The 21,325-nt window shown below is 51.7% G+C and overlaps 1 protein-coding gene across 2 annotated transcripts in view; it reads right to left on the bottom strand.

The window, feature by feature from the left end:
- The window catches only part of LOC142908136 (rho GTPase-activating protein 20-like), a 73,950-nt gene that overhangs the window by 7,414 nt on the left and 45,211 nt on the right, over positions 1 to 21,325 (bottom strand). For both annotated transcript variants that reach the window (XM_076058401.1, XM_076058400.1), the window contains exons 3-6: positions 19,769 to 19,977; positions 11,734 to 11,895; positions 6,777 to 6,886; positions 2,370 to 2,601 (exon numbers count right to left, since the gene is read on the bottom strand). In XM_076058401.1, coding sequence (XP_075914516.1) covers positions 2,370 to 2,601; positions 6,777 to 6,886; positions 11,734 to 11,895; positions 19,769 to 19,977 — 713 coding nt within the window. The remainder of the gene's footprint in view (positions 1 to 2,369; positions 2,602 to 6,776; positions 6,887 to 11,733; positions 11,896 to 19,768; positions 19,978 to 21,325) is intronic.

Here is a 21,325-nt window from a genome sequence, read left to right as displayed (position 1 = left end):
AAACGTGGACCCCCCTAATGGAACATCTTCGCCGGTTAGAAACATTTAGGCTGGCCTGCCTACGATCCATCCTGGGTTTAACCAGACTGGATTGTGTGAGGAGCTCACAAATCCTTAAAAGATCTGGGCAAGGTCCCATCGGTGAGCTCCTCCGGCGGGCAAGGCTGCGATGGCTGGGTCATGTAGCCCGCATGCCCAGCCACCGCATGCCGAAACAGCTTTTGTTCGGCCGGATTGAGGGGGCTAAGCGGGCGCGGCACGGGCTAGAGAAGAGATGGAGTGACGTGGTACAGGAGGACGTGGAGCTGAGTGGACTTGCCGATGACTGGTACCAGCGGTGTCAAGATCGGCCTCTGTGGAGGAGGCTCGTGAAGGATGCTACTGGGCAGTTGGAGGCAGTCGCCCTCCAACAACAACAACGGAGGGCGGAGGAGCGACGCTCACAACAACGAGCGGAGCGCCGGGTGGCTAAAGCACAGCGGGTTGGCACAGTAGGGGGCACAGGTGGTGCATCAGCCAGTCATCTCAGTCATCTCAGTCAGTCGACCCGTGGCACCTGCTGGGTCTGCCCCGTGACCTCCTGCCAGGGATAGTGTAGCGGTTAGCGCTACGCTGCGCTATGAACCTGGCGACCCGGGTTCGATTCCCGCTCACGGCCAACACCAGTGACGATTATCTGAACCGGTCCCGGGCCTCCCCTAGGTTGACTCAGCCTCAAATGAGTACCTGGTGCGGTGTGTAAACATCGCCACTAGGGAGACAAAGGCGGTCGGGCGTGGTGCTGGCCACCCACCCCCTCATGTACCGTTCCGGCCTTCATAGGTGCTCGCTAACAGCACTTGCCCCTACAGTCTGTTAAGGCTATATGGGGGATCTTTGTCTTTGTGTGTGTCTGTGTCTGTGTGTGTGTCTGTGTGTGAGTGTCTGTGTGTGTCTGTGTGTGAGTGTCTGTGTGTGTCTGTGTGTGTCTGTGTGTGTGTGTCTGTGTGTGTCTGTGTGTGTGTGTCTGTGTGTGTCTGTGTGTGTGTGTCTGTGTGTGTCTGTGTGTGTGTCTGTGTGTGTCTGTGTGTGTGTCTGTGTGTGTCTCTGTGTGTGTCTCTGTGTGTGTCTCTGTGTGTGTCTCTGTGAGTGTCTGTGTGTGTGTCTGTGTGTGTGTCTCTGTGTGTGTCTGTGTGTGTCTCTGTGTGTCTGTGTGTGTCTCTGTGTGTGTGTGTGTCTGTGTGTGTCTCTGTGTGTATCTGTGTGTGTGTGTGTGTCTGTGTGTGTCTCTGTGTGTGAGTGTGTCTGTGTGTGTCTGTGTGTGTGTGTGTGTCTGTGTGTGTCTCTGTGTGTGTCTCTGTGTGTGAGTGTGTCTGTGTGTGTCTCTCTGTGTGTGTCTGTGTGTCTCTCTGTGTGTCTCTCTGTGTGTCTCTGTGTGTCTCTGTGTGTGTCTGTTTGTGTCTCTCTGTGTGTCTCTCTGTGTGTCTCTCTGTGTGTCTGTGTGTGTCTCTCCGTGTGTCTCTGTGTGTGTCCCACCTGTGCTGTGTCTCTGTGTGTGTCCCACCTGTGCTGTGTCTCTGTGTGTGTCCCACCTGTGTGTGTCTCTGTGTGTGTCTCTGTGTGTCTCTCTGTGTGTCTCTCTGTGTGTGTCCCACCTGTGCTGTGTCTCTGTGTGTCTCTCTCTGTGTCTCTCTGTGTGTGTGTCTCTCTCTGTGTGTGTCTCTCTCTGTGTCTCTCTCTGTGTGTGTCTCTGTGTGTGTGTCTCTGTGTGTGTCTCTGTGTGTGTCTGTGTGTGTCTCTCTGTGTGTGTCCCACCTGTGCTGTGTCTCTCTGTGTGTCTCTGTGTGTGTCTCTGTGTGTGTCCGTGTGTGTCTCTGTGTGTGTCTCTGTGTGTGTCTCTGTGTGTGTGTCCCACCTGTGCTGTGTCTCTGTGTGTCTCTCTGTGTGTGTCCCACCTGTGCTGTGTCTCTGTGTGTGTCTCTGTGTGTGTCTCTGTGCTGTGTGTCTCTGTGTGTGTCCCACCTGTGCTGTGTCTCTGTGTGTGTGTCTGTGTGTGTCTCTGTGTGTGTCTCTGTGTGTGTCCCACCTGTGCTGTGTCTCTGTGTGTCTGTGTCTCTCTGTGTCTCTGTGTGTGTCCCACCTGTGCTGTGTCTCTGTGTCTCTGTGTGTCTCTGTGTCTCTCTGTGTGTCTCTGTGTGTCTCTGTGTGTGTCCCACCTGTGCTGTGTCTCTGTGTCTGTGTGTGTCTCTGTGTGTGTCTCTGTGTCTCTCTGTGTGTCTCTCTGTGTGTGTCTCTGTGTGTCTCTCTGTGTGTGTGTCTGTGTGTCTCTGTGTGTGTCTCTGTGTGTCTCTCTGTGTGTGTGTCTGTGTGTGTCTCTGTGTGTGTCCCACCTGTGCTGTGTCTCTGCTCTGCGTGGCTGGGCTGGGTGGTGAGAGTCTCCCCGCCCCAGCCGTGGCCACGTGACCCCCCCAGTGCATGCCGGGAGCCACGCTGGGCGCGATGCACACGGCGAGGTTGCGCGGAGTCATCTGATTGGTTGCCGAGCGGCGTGCCACGTGGTGCAGCATACACATCACGTGACGCAGCAGGGCATTGTGGGAGGCGGGGAGACGCGATGACACTCTGGGGGGACGAGACAGAGACACACAGAGACAGAGACACACACAGAGAGACACAGAGAGACAAATAGAGACATACACAGAGAGACACACACAGAGAGACATAGAGACACACACAGAGAGACAGAGACACAGAGACACACAGAGACACAGAGACAAATAGAGACACACACAGAGACACACAGAGAGACACAGAGACAGAGACACACACAGAGAGACAGAGACACACAGAGACAGAGACACACAGAGAGACAGAGACACACAGAGAGACACATAGAGAGATAGAGACACACAGAGAGACACAGAGACACATAGAGACACACACAGAGAGACACATAGAGACACACACAGAGAGACAGAGACACATAGAGACACACAGAGAGACAGAGACACACACAGAGAGACACAGAGACACACACAGAGAGACACACACAGAGAGACACACACAGAGAGACAGAGACACACAGAGAGACAGAGACACACAGAGAGACACAGAGACACATAGAGACACACACAGAGAGACAGAGACACACAGAGAGACAGAGACACACAGAGAGACACAGAGACACATAGAGACACACACAGAGAGACAGAGACACACAGAGAGACAGAGACACACAGAGACAGAGACACACAGAGAGACAGAGACACACAGAGAGACACATAGAGAGATAGAGACACACAGAGAGACACAGAGACACATAGAGACACACACAGAGAGACACATAGAGACACACACAGAGAGACAGAGACACATAGAGACACACAGAGAGACAGAGACACACACAGAGAGACACAGAGACACACACAGAGAGACACACACAGAGAGACACACACAGAGAGACAGAGACACACAGAGAGACAGAGACACACAGAGAGACACAGAGACACATAGAGACACACACAGAGAGACAGAGACACACAGAGAGACAGAGACACACAGAGAGACACAGAGACACATAGAGACACACACAGAGAGACAGAGACACACAGAGAGACAGAGACACACAGAGAGACACAGAGACACATAGAGACACACACAGAGAGACAGAGACACACAGAGAGACAGAGACACACAGAGAGAGATAGAGACACACAGAGACACACAGAGACACAGAAACACATAGAGACACACACAGAGAGACAGAGACACACAGAGAGACACAGAGAGACAGAGACACACAGAGAGACAGAGACACACAGAGACACATAGAGACACACACAGAGAGACAGAGACACACAGAGAGACAGAGACACACACAGAGACAGAGACACAGAGAGAGACAGAGAGACACACACAGAGACACAGAGAGACACAGAGACACACAGAGAGACAAATAGAGACACACAGAGACAAATAGAGACACACAGACACAAATAGAGACACACAGAGAGACACATAGTGAGAGAGACACACACAGAGAGACAGAGACACACAGAGAGACAGAGACACACAGAGACAAATAGAGACACACAGAGAGACACAGACACAGAGACACACAGAGAGACACAGAGACAAATAGAGACACACACAGAGAGACAGAGACACACAGAGAGACACACAGAGACACAGAGACACACAGAGAGACAGAGACACACAGAGAGACAGAGACACACAGAGAGACAGAGACACACAGAGAGACAGAGACACAGAGAGAGACACACAGAGACAAATAGAGACACACACAGAGAGACAGAGACAGACAGAGAGACAGAGACACACAGAGAGACACAGAGACAAATAGAGACACACACAGAGAGACAGAGACACACAGAGAGACAGAGATACACAGAGAGACAGAGATACACAGAGAGACAGAAACACACAGAGAGACAGAGACACACAGAGAGACAGAGATACACAGAGAGACAGAGATACACAGAGAGACAGAGATACACAGAGAGACAGAAACACACAGAGAGACACACACAGAGAGACAGAGATACACAGAGAGACACAGAGACAGATAGAGTCACACACAGAGAGACACACAGAGAGACACAGAGACACACAGAGAGACAGAGACACACAGAGAGACACAGAGACAGATAGAGACACACACAGAGAGACAGAGAGACACAGAGACAGATACAGTCACACACAGAGACAGATAGAGTCACACACGGAGACACACAGAGACACAGAGAGACACACAGAAAGACACAGAGAGAGAGAGAGACACACAGAGACACAGAGAGAGACACACAGAGACAGAGAGACACAGATAGAGACACACACAGAGACACAGAGAGACACAGAGATACAGAGAGAGACACAGAGACACACAGAGAGAGACACAGAGAGAGAGACACACAGAGAGAGAGACAGAGAGAGAGAGACACAGAGACAGATAGAGACACACACAGAGACAGAGAGACACAGAGACAGATAGAGTCACACACAGAGACACACAGAGACACAGAGAGACACACAGAGAGACAGAGAGAGACACACACACACAGAGACACAGAGAGAGACACACAGAGACACAGAGAGACACAGATAGAGACACACACAGAGACACAGAGAGACACAGAGAGAGAGACACAGAGATACAGAGAGAGACACAGAGACACACAGAGAGAGACACACAGAGAGAGACACAGAGACACACACAGAGAGACACACAGAGACAGATAGAGACACAGAGAGACACAGAGAGACACACAGAGACAGATAGAGACACACAGACACAGAGATACACAGATAGAGACACAGATAGAGACACACACAGAGAGACACAGAGACACAAAGAGAGACAGAGAAACGGAGAGAGAGACACAGAGACACACATAAAGACAGAGAGAGACAGACACAGAGAGACACAGAGAGACAGACACAGATAGAAACACAGAGAGACACAGAGACACACAGAGAGAAAGAGAGACAGACACAGATAGACACAGACATACAGACAGAGACAGACAGACACACACAGAGACAGACAACGAAACAGACACAGAGACAGACACAGATAGACACAGACATACAGACAGAGACAGACAGACACACACAGACACAGATAGACACATACAGACACACACAGACACAGAGACAGACAGAGACAGACAGACAGACACAGAGACACAGACACACAGACACAGAGAGACAGACACACAGGCACACAGGCACACACAGACACAGAGACACAGAGACACACACAGACACACACACACAGACACACACACACAGACACACAGAGACACACACACACAGACACACACAGACACACACACACACAGACACACAGAGAGACACACACAGACACACAGAGACACACAGAGACAGACAGACACAGAGACAGACACAGAGACAGACAGACAGAGACACAGAGATACACAGAGACACACAGAGACAGAGACACACAGAGAGACACACAGACACAGACAGACAGAGACAGAGACACGCAGACACAGAGACAGAGACACAGAGAGAGACACACACACAGAGACACACACAGACACACACACAGAGACACACACAGAGAGACACAGAGACACACAGAGAGACACAGAGACAGACACACAGACACACACAGACACAGAGACACAGAGAGAGACACACACACAGACACACACACACAGACACACACACACAGACACACAGAGAGACACAGAGAGAGACACACACACACAGACACAGAGACACAGAGACACACAGAGAGACACAGAGACAGACACACAGACACACACAGACACAGAGACACAGAGACAGAGACACAGAGACACAGACAGACACACAGAGACACAGAGACAGAGACACAGAGAGACACACACAGACAGACACACAGAGACACAGAGACAGAGACACAGAGACAGAGACACAGAGAGACACACACACAGACACACACACACAGAGACACAGACAGACACACAGAGACACACAGAGAGACACAGAGACACACAGAGAGAGACACACACACAGACACACACACACAGAGACACAGACAGACACACACACAGACACACACACACAGAGACACAGACAGACACACAGAGACACACAGAGAGACACAGACACACACAGAGAGAGACACACACACAGACACACAGAGACACAGAGACACAGAGACAGAGACACAGAGACACACACAGAGAGACACAGACACACACAGAGAGAGACACACACACACAGACAGACACACACAGACACAGAGACACAGAGACGGAGTTCCCCACCTGCGTATCTGCTGGAGTCTCTGCGCTCTGTCGGCACAGCGCATGGCTGAGAGCCACTCAGAGTGGAGCTCCTCAGTGAGAACCCCGCCTGGGATACTCCGCATGAAGTCCTTGACACACACAGACACACACACAGACACACACACAGACACACAGTGACACACAGACACAGACACACAGTGACACAGTGTCACGCAGAGACACACACACAGACACACACACAGACACACACACACACAGACACACACACAGACACACACACACACAGACACACACACAGACACACACACAGACACACAGTGACACACAGAAACACAGTGTCACACAGAGACAAACACACAGACACACACACAGACACACACACAGACACACACAGACACACACAGAGACACACACACACAGACACACACACAGACACACACACAGAGACACACACAGAGACACACACACACAGACACACACACAGACACACACACACAGACACACACACACAGACACACACACACAGACACACATACACACAGACACACACAAACACACAGACACATAGACACACACAAACACACAGACACACATACACAAAGTGTCACACAAAGACACACATACAGACACACACAGACACACACAGAGACACACACACACAGACACACAGACACACACACACAGACACACACAGTGTCACACAGAGACACACACACAGACACACACATACACACACACAGACACACAGACACAGTGTCACACAGAGACACACACACAGACACACACAGACACACACACAGACAGACACACAGAGACACAGACACAGAGACACACACAGACAGAAACACACAGACACACACACACAGACACACAGTGACACACACACACAGACACACAGACACAGTGTCACACAGACACACACACACAGACACACACACACAGACACACACACAGACAGACACACAGAGACACAGACACAGAGACACACACAGACAGAAACACACAGACACACACACACAGACACACACACACAGACACACAGACACACACATAGGCACACACACAGAGGCACACACACACACAGAGACACACACACAGACACACACAAAGACACACAGACAGACACAGAGACACACACAGACACGTGCCACTCAGAGACACACACAGACACACATACACACGCAGACACACACACGCAGACACACACAGACAAAGATAAAGACAAAGATCCCCCATATATCCTTAACAGACTGTAGGGGCAAGTGCTGTTAGCGAGCACCTATGAAGGCCGGAACGGTACACGAGGGGGTGGGTGGCCAGCACCACGCCCGACCGCCTTTGTCTCCCTAGTGACGATGTTTACACACCGCACCAGGTACTCATTTGAGGCTGAGTCGACCTAGGGGAGGCCCGGGACCGTTTCAGATAATCGTCACTGGTGTTGGCCGTGAGCGGAAATCAAACCCGGATCGCCAGGTTCTTAGCGCAGCGTGGCGCTAACCACTGCACCACCGCTCCCCACACACACACACAGAGATACACACACAGATACATACAGACACAGAGACACACAGAGACACAGATACATACATAAAGACAGAGATACATAGAGACACACAGAGATACATAGAGGCACAAAGACACTGCCACCCATAGACTCAGCACTGTCACCCACAGACTCAACACTGCCACCCATAGACTCAGCACTGAGACCCATAGACTCAACACTGTCACCCATAGACTCAGCACTGCCACCCATAGACTCAACACTGCCACCCATAGACTCAGGACTGTCATAGACTCAGCACTGTCATAGACTCAGCACTGAGACCCATAGACTCAGTACTGTCACCCATAGACTCAACACTGTCACCCATAGACTCAGCACTGCCACCCATAGACTCAGCACTGCCACCCATAGACTCAGCACTGTCATAGACTCAGCACTGTCACAGACTCAACACTGAGACCCATAGACTCAGCACTGCCACCCATAGACTCAGCACTGCCACCCATAGACTCAACACTGTCACCCATAGACTCAACACTGCCACCCATAGACTCAGCACTGTCACCCATAGACTCAGCACTGCCACCCATAGACTCAGCACTGTCACCCATAGACTCAGCACTGTCACCCATAGACTCAGCACTGAGACCCATAGACTCAGCACTGAGACCCATAGACTCAGCACTGTCACCCACAGACTCAACACTGTCACCCATAGACTCAGCACTGTCACCCACAGACTCAACACTGTCACCCATAGACTCAGCACTGTCACCCACAGACTCAACACTGTCACCCATAGACTCAGCACTGCCACCCATAGACTCAGCACTGCCACCCATAGACTCAGCACTGCCACCCACAGTCTCAGCACTGCCACCCATAAACTCAGCACTGTCATAGACTCAGCACTGCCACCCATAGACTCAGCACTGTCATAGACTCAGCACTGTCATAGACTCAGCACTGTCATAGACTCAGCACTGTCATAGACTCAGCACTGCCACCCATAGACTCAACACTGTCACCCACAGACTCAACACTGTCACCCACAGACTCAGCACTGAGACCCATAGACTCAGCACTGCCACCCATAGACTCAGCACTGCCACCCATAGACTCAGCACTGTCACCCACAGACTCAGCACTGCCACCCATAGACTCAGCACTGCCACCCATAGACCCAGCACTGTCACCCATAGACTCAACACTGCCACCCATAGACTCAACACTGTCACCCACAGACTCAACACTGTCACCCATAGACTCAGCACTGTCACCCATAGACTCAGCACTGCCACCCATAGACTCAGCACTGCCACCCATAGACTCAGCACTGCCACCCACAGACTCAGCACTGCCACCCACAGACTCAACACTGTCACCCATAGACTCAGCACTGCCACCCACAGTCTCAGCACTGCCACCCATAAACTCAGCACTGTCACCCATAGACTCAACACTGTCACCCACAGACTCAGCACTGCCACCCACAGACTCAGCACTGCCACCCATAGACTCAGCACTGTCATAGACTCAGCACTGTCACCCATAGACTCAGCACTGCCACCCACAGACTCAACACTGCCACCCACAGTCTCAGCACTGCCACCCATAAACTCAGCACTGTCATAGACTCAGCACTGCCACCCATAGACTCAGCACTGCCACCCATAGACTCAGCACTGTCATAGACTCAGCACTGCCACCCATAGACTCAGCACTGTCATAGACTCAGCACTGTCACCCATAGACTCAGCACTGTCACCCACAGACTCAGCACTGTCACCCATAGACTCAACACTGTCACCCATAGACTCAACACTGAGACCCACAGACTCAACACTGCCACCCATAAACTCAGCACTGTCATAGACTCAGCACTGCCACCCACAGACTCAGCACTGTCACCCATAGACTCAACACTGCCACCCATAAACTCAGCACTGTCATAGACTCAACACTGCCACCCATAGACTCAGCACTGCCACCCATAGACTCAACACTGTCACCCATAGACTCAACACTGCCACCCACAGACTCAGCACTGCCACCCATAGACTCAGCACTGCCACCCACAGACTCAGCACTGCCACCCATAGACTCAGCACTGTCACCCATAGACTCAGCACTGAGACCCATAGACTCAGCACTGTCACCCATAGACTCAGCACTGTCACCCATAGACTCAGCACTGAGACCCATAGACTCAGCACTGTCACCCATAGACTCAACACTGCCACCCATAGACTCAGCACTGCCACCCACAGACTCAGCACTGTCATAGACTCAGCACTGCCACCCATAGACTCAGCACTGCCACCCATAGACTCAGCACTGCCACCCACAGACTCAGCACTGCCACCCACAGACTCAGCACTGCCACCCATAGACTCAACACTGTCACCCATAGACTCAGCACTGTCACCCTTAGACTCAGCACTGTCACCCACAGACTCAGCACTGCCACCCATAGACTCAACACTGCCACCCATAGACTCAGCACTGCCACCCATAGACTCAGCACTGTCACCCACAGACTCAGCACTGCCACCCATAGACTCAGCACTGTCATAGACTCAGCACTGCCACCCATAGACTCAACACTGTCACCCACAGACTCAGCACTGCCACCCATAGACTCAGCACTGCCACCCATAGACTCAGCACTGTCACCCACAGACTCAACACTGCCACCCACAGTCTCAGCACTGCCACCCATAAACTCAGCACTGTCATAGACTCAGCACTGCCACCCATAGACTCAGCACTGTCATAGACTCAGCACTGTCATAGACTCAGCACTGTCATAGACTCAGCACTGTCATAGACTCAGCACTGCCACCCATAGACTCAACACTGCCACCCATAGACTCAGCACTGCCACCCATAGACTCAGCACTGTCACCCACAGACTCAGCACTGCCACCCATAGACTCAGCACTGCCACCCATAGACCCAGCACTGTCACCCATAGACTCAACACTGCCACCCATAGACTCAACACTGTCACCCATAGACTCAACACTGCCACCCATAGACTCAGCACTGTCACCCATAGACTCAACACTGTCATAGACTCAGCACTGCCATAGACTCAGCACTGTCATAGACTCAGCACTGAGACCCATAGACTCAGCACTGTCACCCACAGACTCAGCACTGTCACCCATAGACTCAGCACTGTCATAGACTCAGCACTGCCACCCATAGACTCAGCACTGCCACCCATAAACTCAGCACTGTCATAGACTCAGCACTGTCACCATAGACTCAGCACTGCCACCCATAAACTCAACACTGCCACCCACAGACTCAGCACTGCCACCCACAGACTCAGCACTGTCACCCACAGACTCAACACTGTCATAGACTCAGCACTGTCATAGACTCATCACTGTCATAGACTCAGCACTGCCACCCATAGACTCAGCACTGCCACCCATAGACCCATAGACTCAGCACCTTGATCACGGCAGCTAGCACCAGAACGCATTGCCCGCTCATTGACGGCGCTTGCCCCGCCTCGATGCGTTGTTTGAGCTTCCGGCAGGCGCGCACCCCCGCAGAGCGGCGGAAGATGCCCCCCGTTAGGGGGCCCTCCGTGCGGAGCACGCGGAGCATCGCCTGGGGGGCAGGGGGGGTGTGCGAGGGGAGACAAAGAGGGCCGTGAATGGGGTGGGTGAGGTGGGGTGGGTGGGGAGGGAGAGAGATACGGGGAGGGACAGAGACACACACAGAGAGACACGCACACAGACACAGAGAGACACAGACACACAGAGAGAGAGACACAGAGAGACAGAGACACACAGAGAGACACACAGAGAGACAGAGAGACACACACACAGACACAGAGAGACACACAGAGACACGCACACAGACACAGAGAGACACACACAGACACAGAGAGACACACACAGAGAGACAGAGACACACACACAGACACACACACAGAGACACAGACACAGAGAGACACACAGAGACGCACAGAGAGACACAGACACAGAGAGACACAGAGACACACAGAGGTACACAGAGCGAGACAGAGAGACACACACAGAGACACAGAGACACACAGAGAGACAGAGAGACACACACACACAGAGACACAGAGACACACAGAGAGACAGAGACACACAGAGAGACAGAGCCACACACAGACATACAGAGAGACAGAGAGACACACACAGAGAGACAGAGATACACAGAGAGACACACACAGAGACAGAGATACACAGAGACACACACAGACACAGAGACACAAAGAGACACAGAGGGACACACACAGAGACACACACACAGAGACAGAGATACACAGAGACACACACACAGACACAGAGACACAGAGAGACACACACAGAGAGACAGAGACACACAGAGATACACAGAGACACACACAGAGAGACAGAGACACACAGAGAGACAGAGATACACAGAGACACACACAGACACAGAGAGAGACAGAGACACAGAGACACACAGATACACAGAGAGAGACACAGAGACACAGAGAGACACAGAGAGACACACAAAGACACAGAGAGACACACAAAGACACACATAGAGACATATAGAGACACAGAGATAGAGAGACACAGAAAGACACACAGAGAGACACAGAGAGACAGCGACACAGAGAGAGACACACAGAGAGACAGAGAGAGAGACACAGAGAGAGAGAGACAGAGGGACACACAGAGGGACACAGAGAGACACGCAGAGAGACAGAGACACACACAAAAAGACACACAGAGAGACAGAGACACACACAGAGAGACACACAGAGACACACAGAGAGACACAGAGACACACAGAGACACAGAGAGAGACAGAGAGACACTCAGAGATACACAGAGACACAGACGCAGAGAAAGAGACACAAAGAGAGACAGAGACACACAGAGAGAGACACAGAGAGAGACACAGAGAGACAGAGACACACAGAGAGACACAGAAAGACACAGAGAGACACACAGAGACACAGAGAGACACAGGGAGACACACAGATGGACACAGACAGACACACAGAGACACACAGAGACACACAGAGAGACACACAGAGACACAGATAGACACACAGAGACACAGATAGAAACACAGAGACACACATAGAGACACAGAGAGACACAGAGACACAGATAGACACACAGAGACACACAGAGAGACACACAGAGAGACAGAGAGACACAGAGAGACACAGAGACACACAGAGAGACACAGAGAGACAGAGACACACACAGAGAGACACAGAGAGACACACAGAGAGAGACACAGAGATACACACAGAGAGACATACAGAGACACACACAGACAGAGACACACAGAGACACACAGAGAAACACACACAGAGAGACACACAGACACACACACAGAGACACACACAGACACACACAGAGATACAAAGGCGTTCGTGAGTGGGTTGTGTGGTGGTGCCCCCCACCCACCAGCACGGCCTCTGGCAGCTGCTGCCCCCTGCAGACACAGAGAGAGACACAGAGAGACACAGAGACACACAGAGACACACAGAGAGACACACAGAGACAGAGACACACAGAGAGACACAGAGAGACACAGAGAGACACAGAGACACACACAGAGAGAGACACAGAGAGACAGAGACACACACAGAGACACACACAGAGACACACAGAGAGAGAGAGACACACACACAGAGACACACACAGAGACACACAGAGAGAGATACAAAGGCGGTGGTGAGTGTGTTGTGTTGTGGTGCCCTACACCCACCAGCACGGCCTCTGGCAGCTGCTGCCCTCTGCAGACACACAGAGACACACAGAGACACACACACAGACACAGAGACACACAGAGAGACACACAGAGAGAGACACAGAGAGACACACAGAGACACACAAAGAGACACACAGAGAGAGAGACACAGAGACACACACAGAGACACACAGAGACACACAGAGAGAGACACAGAGAGACACACAGAGACACACAGAGAGACACACAGAGAGAGAGACACAGAGACACACAGAGAGACACACAGAGAGAGACACAGAGAGACACACAGAGACACACAGAGAGACACACAGAGAGAGAGACACAGAGACACACACAGAGACACACAGAGACACACAGAGAGAGACACAGAGACACAAAGACACACAGAGACACAGAGAGAGACACAGAGACACACAGAGAGACACACAGAGACACACAGAGACAGAGACACACAGAGAGACACAGAGACAGAGACACACAGAGAGACACAGAGAGAGACACAGAGACAGAGACACACAGAGAGACACAGAGACAGAGACACACAGAGAGACACACAGAGAGACACAGAGAGACACAGAGACAGAGACACACAGAGAGACACAGAGACAGAGACACACAGATAGACACAGAGACAGAGACACACAGAGACACAGAGACACACAGAGACAGAGACACACAGAGAGACACAGAGACACACAGAGACAGAGACACACAGAGAGACACAGAGACAGAGACACACAGAGACACAGAGACACACAGAGACAGAGACACACAGAGAGACACAGAGACACACAGAGACACAGAGACACACAGAGACACACAGAGACAGAGACACAGAGAGACACACACAGAGACACACACAGAGAGACACACACAGAGACACACACAGAGAGACACACACAGAGACACACAGAGACACACACACACAGACACACACAGACACACAGAGAGAGATACAAAGGCGGTGGTGAGTGTGTTGTGTTGTGGTGCCCCCCACCCACCAGCACGGCCTCTGGCAGCTGCTGCCCCACACAGAGACACACAGAGAGACACAGAGACAGAGACACACAGAGACACACAGAGAGACACACAGAGACACACAGAGAGACAGAGTGACACACAGAGAGACACAGAGACACACAGAGACACACAGAGACACAGAGAGAGACACACACAGAGACACACAGAGACATACAGAGACAGAGAGAGACACACAGAGAGACACACAGAGACACACAGAGAGACACAGAGACAGAGAGACACACAGAGACACAAAGAGAGACACACACAGAGACACACACACAGAGACACACACACGGAGACACACACAGAGACACGGGGATACACACACACACAGAGACACACAGAGACACACACAGACACATACACACACACAGAGAGACAGATACAGAGACACACAGAGAGACACACAGAGAGACAGAGAGACACACAGGGACAGAGATACACACAGAGAGACGCACAGAGAGACACACAGAGACACACAGAGACACAGAGAGACACACACAGAGACACACACACAGAGACACACACAGAGACACACAGAGACACACACAGAGACACACACACAGATACAAAGGCGGTCGTGAGTGTGTTGTGTTGTGGTGCCCCCAACCCACCAGCACGGCCTCTGGCAGCTCCTGCAACACACAGAGACACAGAGAGAGAGACACAGAGACACAGAGAGACACACAGACACAGACAGAGACACACAGAGACACACACAGACACACAGAGAGACACACACAGACACACAGACAGAGACACACACACATAGAGACACAGAGACACACACAGAGATACACACACACAGAGACACACACACACACACAGATACACACACAGAGACACAGAGAGACACACACAGAGAGAGATACAAAGGCGGTCGTGAGTGGGTTGTGTTGTGGTGCCCCCCACCCACCAGCACGGCCTCTGGCAGCTGCTGCCCCACAGAGACACAGAGAGACACACAGAGAGACACACAGGGACACAGAGAGAGAGAGAGACACAGAGAGTCACACAGAGACACACACAGAGAGACAGAGACACACAGAGACACACAGACACACAGAGAGACACACACAGAGAGACACACAGAGACACACACAGAAAGACAGAGACACACAGACACACACACAGAGACACACACAGACACACAGAGACACACAGAGACACACAGAGACACACAGAGAGAGACACAGAGAGACAGAGAGACACAGAGACACACAGAGAGACACACACAGAGAGACACACACAGAGACACACAGAGACACACAGAGACACACACACACAGAGACACACAGAGACAGAGACACAGAGACACACAGAGACACACACACAGAGACACACAGACACACACAGAGAGACAGAGACACGGAGAGACACACAGAGACACACAGAGACAGAGACACACAGAGAGACACAGAGACACACAGAGAGACACACACATAGAGAGAGACACAGAGAGAGACAGAGACACACAGAGAGACAGAGAGACACACACAGAGACACACACAGAGAGACACACACACAGAGACACACAGAGAGAGACACACACACACAGAGACACACAGAGACACACACACACAGAGACACACAGAGAGAGATACAAAGGCGTTCGTGAGTGTGTTGTGTTGTGGTGCCCCCCACCCACCAGCACGGCCTCTGGCAGCTGCTGCCCCCTGCAGACACACAGAGACACACAGAGACACACAGAGACACAGAGAGAGACACAGAGAGAGACACACAGATAGAGAGACACACAGAGAGACAGAGAGACACACAGAGAGAGACACACACAGAGACACACAGATACACACACAGAGACAGAGACACACACAGAGAGAGATACAAAGGCGTTCGTGAGTGTGTTGTGTTGTGGTGCCCCCAACCCACCAGCACGGCCTCTGGCAGCTGCTGCCCCACAGAGACACAGAGAGACACACAGAGAGACACACACACAGAGACACACAGAGACACAGAGAGACACACAGAGACAGAGACACACAGAGTGACACACAGAGAGACAGAGACACACAGAGACACACAGAGAGACACACAGAGAGACACACAGAGAGACACACAGAGACACAGAGAGAGAGACACACACACAGAGACACAGAGACACACAGACAGACACAGAGAGAGACAGAGACACACACAGAGAGACACACAGAGACACACACAGAGACACACACAGAGACACACAGAGACACACACAGAGACACACACAAAGAGAGAGATACAAAGGCGGTGGTGAGTGGGTTGTGTTGTGGTGCCCCCCACCCACCAGCACGGCCTCTGGCAGCTGCTGCCCCACAGAGACACAGAGAGAGACAGAGAGACACACAGATACACAGAGAGACACACAGAGACAGAGAGAGACACACAGAGACAGAGAGACACACAGAGACACACAGAGACACACACAGACAGAGATACAAAGGCGTTCGTGAGTGTGTTGTGTTGTGGTGCCCCCCACCCACCAGCACGGCCTCTGGTAGCTGCTGCCCCACACAGAGAGACACAGAGACACAGAGAGACACACACACAGAGACACACACAGACACACACAAAGAGAGATACAAAGGCGGTGGTGAGTGTGTTGTGTTGTGGTGCCCCCCACCCACCAGCACGGCCTCTGGCAGCTGCTGCCCCACAGAGACACAGAGACACAGAGAGACACAGAGAGACACACAGAGAGAGACACACAGAGAGACACAGAGACACAGAGAGACACAGAGACACAGAGACACACAGAGAGACACACAGAGAGACAGAGACACACAGAGACACACACAGAGACACACAGAGAGAGACACAGACACACAGAGACACACACTGAGACACACAGAGAGACACAGAGACACACAGAGACACACACACAGAGACACACACAGAGACACACAGACACACACAGAGACACACAGAGAGACACACAGAGAGACACAGAGACACACACAGAGAGACACACACACAGAGACACAGAGACACACACACAGACACAGAGAGACACACACAGAGACACACAGAGAGACAGAGACACACAGAGACACACAGAGAGACACAGAGACACAGAGAGACACAGAGACACAGAGACACACACAGAGACACACAGAGAGAGACACAGACACACAGAGACACACACTGAGACACACAGAGAGACACAGAGACACACAGAGACACACACACAGAGACACACACAGAGACACACAGACACACACAGAGACACACAGAGAGACACACAGAGAGACACAGAGACACACACAGAGAGACACACACACAGAGACACAGAGACACACACACAGACACAGAGAGACACACACAGAGACACACAGAGAGACAGAGACACACAGAGACACACAGAGAGAGACACACACACAGAGACACACACAGAGACACACACACACAGAGACACACAGAGACACACACACAGACACACACAGAGAGAGATACAAAGGCGTTCGTGAGTGTGTTGTGTTGTGGTGCCCCCCACCCACCAGCACGGCCTCTGGCAGCTGCTGCCCCACACAGAGAGAGACACACAGAGAGACACACAGAGAGACACACACACAGAGACACATAGAGACACAGAGAGACACACAGAGACAGAGACACACAGAGACACACAGAGAGACACACAGAGAGACACACAGAGAGACACACAGAGAGACAGAGAGACACACAGACACACACAGAGACACACACACACACAGACACACACAGAGACACACAAAGAGAGAGATACAAAGGCGTTCGTGAGTGGGTTGTGTTGTGGTGCCCCCCACCCACCAGCACGGCCTCTGGCAGCTGCTGCCCCACACACACACACAGAGACACACAGAGACACACAGAGACACAGAGAGACACACAGAGAGAGAGACACAGAGACACACAGAGAGAGATACAAAGGCGGTCGTGAGTGTGTTGTGTTGTGGTGCCCCCCACCCACCAGCACGGCCTCTGGCAGCTGCTGCCCCACAGAGACACAGAGAGAGACACACAGAGAGACACACAGAGACACACACAGAGAGATACAAAGACGGTCGTGAGTGTGTTGTGTTGTGGTGCCCCCCACCCACCAGCACGGCCTCTGGCAGCTGCTGCCCCACACAGAGAGAGACACACAGAGAGACAGAGAGACACACAGAGACACACAGAGAGACACACAGAGACACACAGAGAGACACACAGAGACACACAGAGAGACACACAGAGACACACAGAGAGACACACACACAGAGACACACAGAGACACAGAGAGACACACAGAGACAGAGACACACAGAGACACACAGAGAGACACACAGAGAGACAGAGACACACAGAGACACACAGAGAGACACACAGAGAGACACACACAGAGAGACACACAGACACACACAGAGACACACACACACAGAGACAGACAGAGAGAGAGATACAAAGGCGTTCGTGAGTGTGTTGTGTTGTGGTGCCCCCCACCCACCAGCACGGCCTCTGGCAGCTGCTGCCCCACAGAGACACAGAGAGACAGAGACACACAGAGAGACACACAGAGAGAGATACAAAGGCGTTCGTGAGTGTGTTGTGTTGTGGTGCCCCCCACCCACCAGCACGGCCTCTGGGAGCTGCTGCCCCACACAGAGACACAGAGACACACAGAGACACACACAGAGACACAGAGACACACACAAAGAGAGAGATACAAAGACGGTCGTGAGTGGGTTGTGTTGTGGTGCCCCCCACCCACCAGCACGGCCTCTGGCAGCTGCTGCCCCCTGCAGACGCTGCCCAGCGGACGCCCGAAGAGAATCCCGGGAGGCGCGGCCCCTCCCCCCTCGTCCCAGGGCCCCCCACTCGGCTGGGTCACGTGACGGGGGGGGCCCCCCCCCACTCGGGAGAAGGCCCAGGCCAAGAGCGATCCACGGAGGCCGTGAGGCCTGGGTGGTGGTGGACGGTCTGGGGGGAGCGGTTGGGGGTGGTGGTGGTGGATACAGAGACTCATAGACACCCATAGAGACACCCATAGAGATACTTATAGAGATACTCATAGACTCATAGACACTCATAGACACTCATAGACACCCATAGACACACCCATAGAGACACTCATAGAGATACTCATAGAGAGACTCATAGACACCCATAGAGACCCATAGAGAGACTCATAGAGACCCATAGACTCATAGACACCCATAGAGACACCCATAGAGAGACATAGAGATACTCATAGACTCATAGACACTCATAGACACTCATAGACACCCATAGAGAGACTCATAGACACCCATAGAGACACCCATAGAGACACATAGAGACCCATAGACTCATAGACACCCATAGAGACCCATAGAGAGACTCATAGAGACCCATAGACTCATAGACACCCATAGAGACACCCATAGAGACACATAGAGACCCATAGACTCATAGACACCCATAGAGACACCCATAGAGACACATAGAGATACTCATAGAGACACATAGACCCATAGACACCCATAGAGACACCCATAGAGACACTCATAGAGATACTCATAGAGACCCATAGACTCATAGACACCCATAGAGACACCCATAGAGATACTCATAGAGATACTCATAGAGAGACTCATAGACACCCATAGAGACCCATAGAGAGACATAGAGATACTCATAGAGAGACTCATAGAGATACTCATAGAGATACTCATAGACACCCATAGAGACACCCATAGAGACACCCATAGAGACACATAGAGATACATAGAGATACATAGACTCATAGAGACTCATAGAGACCCATAGAGATACTCATAGAGACCCATAGACTCATAGACACCCATAGAGACTCATAGAGACCCATAGAGAGACATAGAGATACTCATAGAGAGACTCATAGACACCCATAGAGACCCATAGAGACCCATAGAGAGACTCATAGAGACCCATAGACTCATAGACACCCATAGAGACACCCATAGAGACACATAGAGACCCATAGACTCATAGACACCCATAGAGACCCATAGAGAGACTCATAGAGACCCATAGACTCATAGACACCCATAGAGACCCATAGAGACGCATAGAGATACTCTTTGAGACACAGAGATACTCATAGAGACCCATAGAGAGACTCATAGAGACTCATAGACACCCATAGACACCCATAGAGAGACTCATAGAGACCCATAGAGACCCATAGAGACCCATAGAGATACATAGAGATACTCATAGAGACACATAGAGATACTCATAGAGACCCATAGAGAGACTCATAGAGACTCATAGACACCCATAGACACCCATAGAGAGACTCATAGAG

The sequence above is a fragment of the Petromyzon marinus genome (genome assembly GCF_048934315.1).
Source record: "Petromyzon marinus isolate PM22_M1 ecotype Great Lakes invasive population chromosome 73 unlocalized genomic scaffold, UKy_Petmar_22M1.pri1.0 chr73_unloc.3, whole genome shotgun sequence".
In the NCBI taxonomy this organism is placed as follows: domain Eukaryota; kingdom Metazoa; phylum Chordata; class Hyperoartia; order Petromyzontiformes; family Petromyzontidae; genus Petromyzon; species Petromyzon marinus.
Note: the sequence above shows the minus strand (reverse complement) of the source record. Positions and strands in the feature narration are given on the sequence as shown.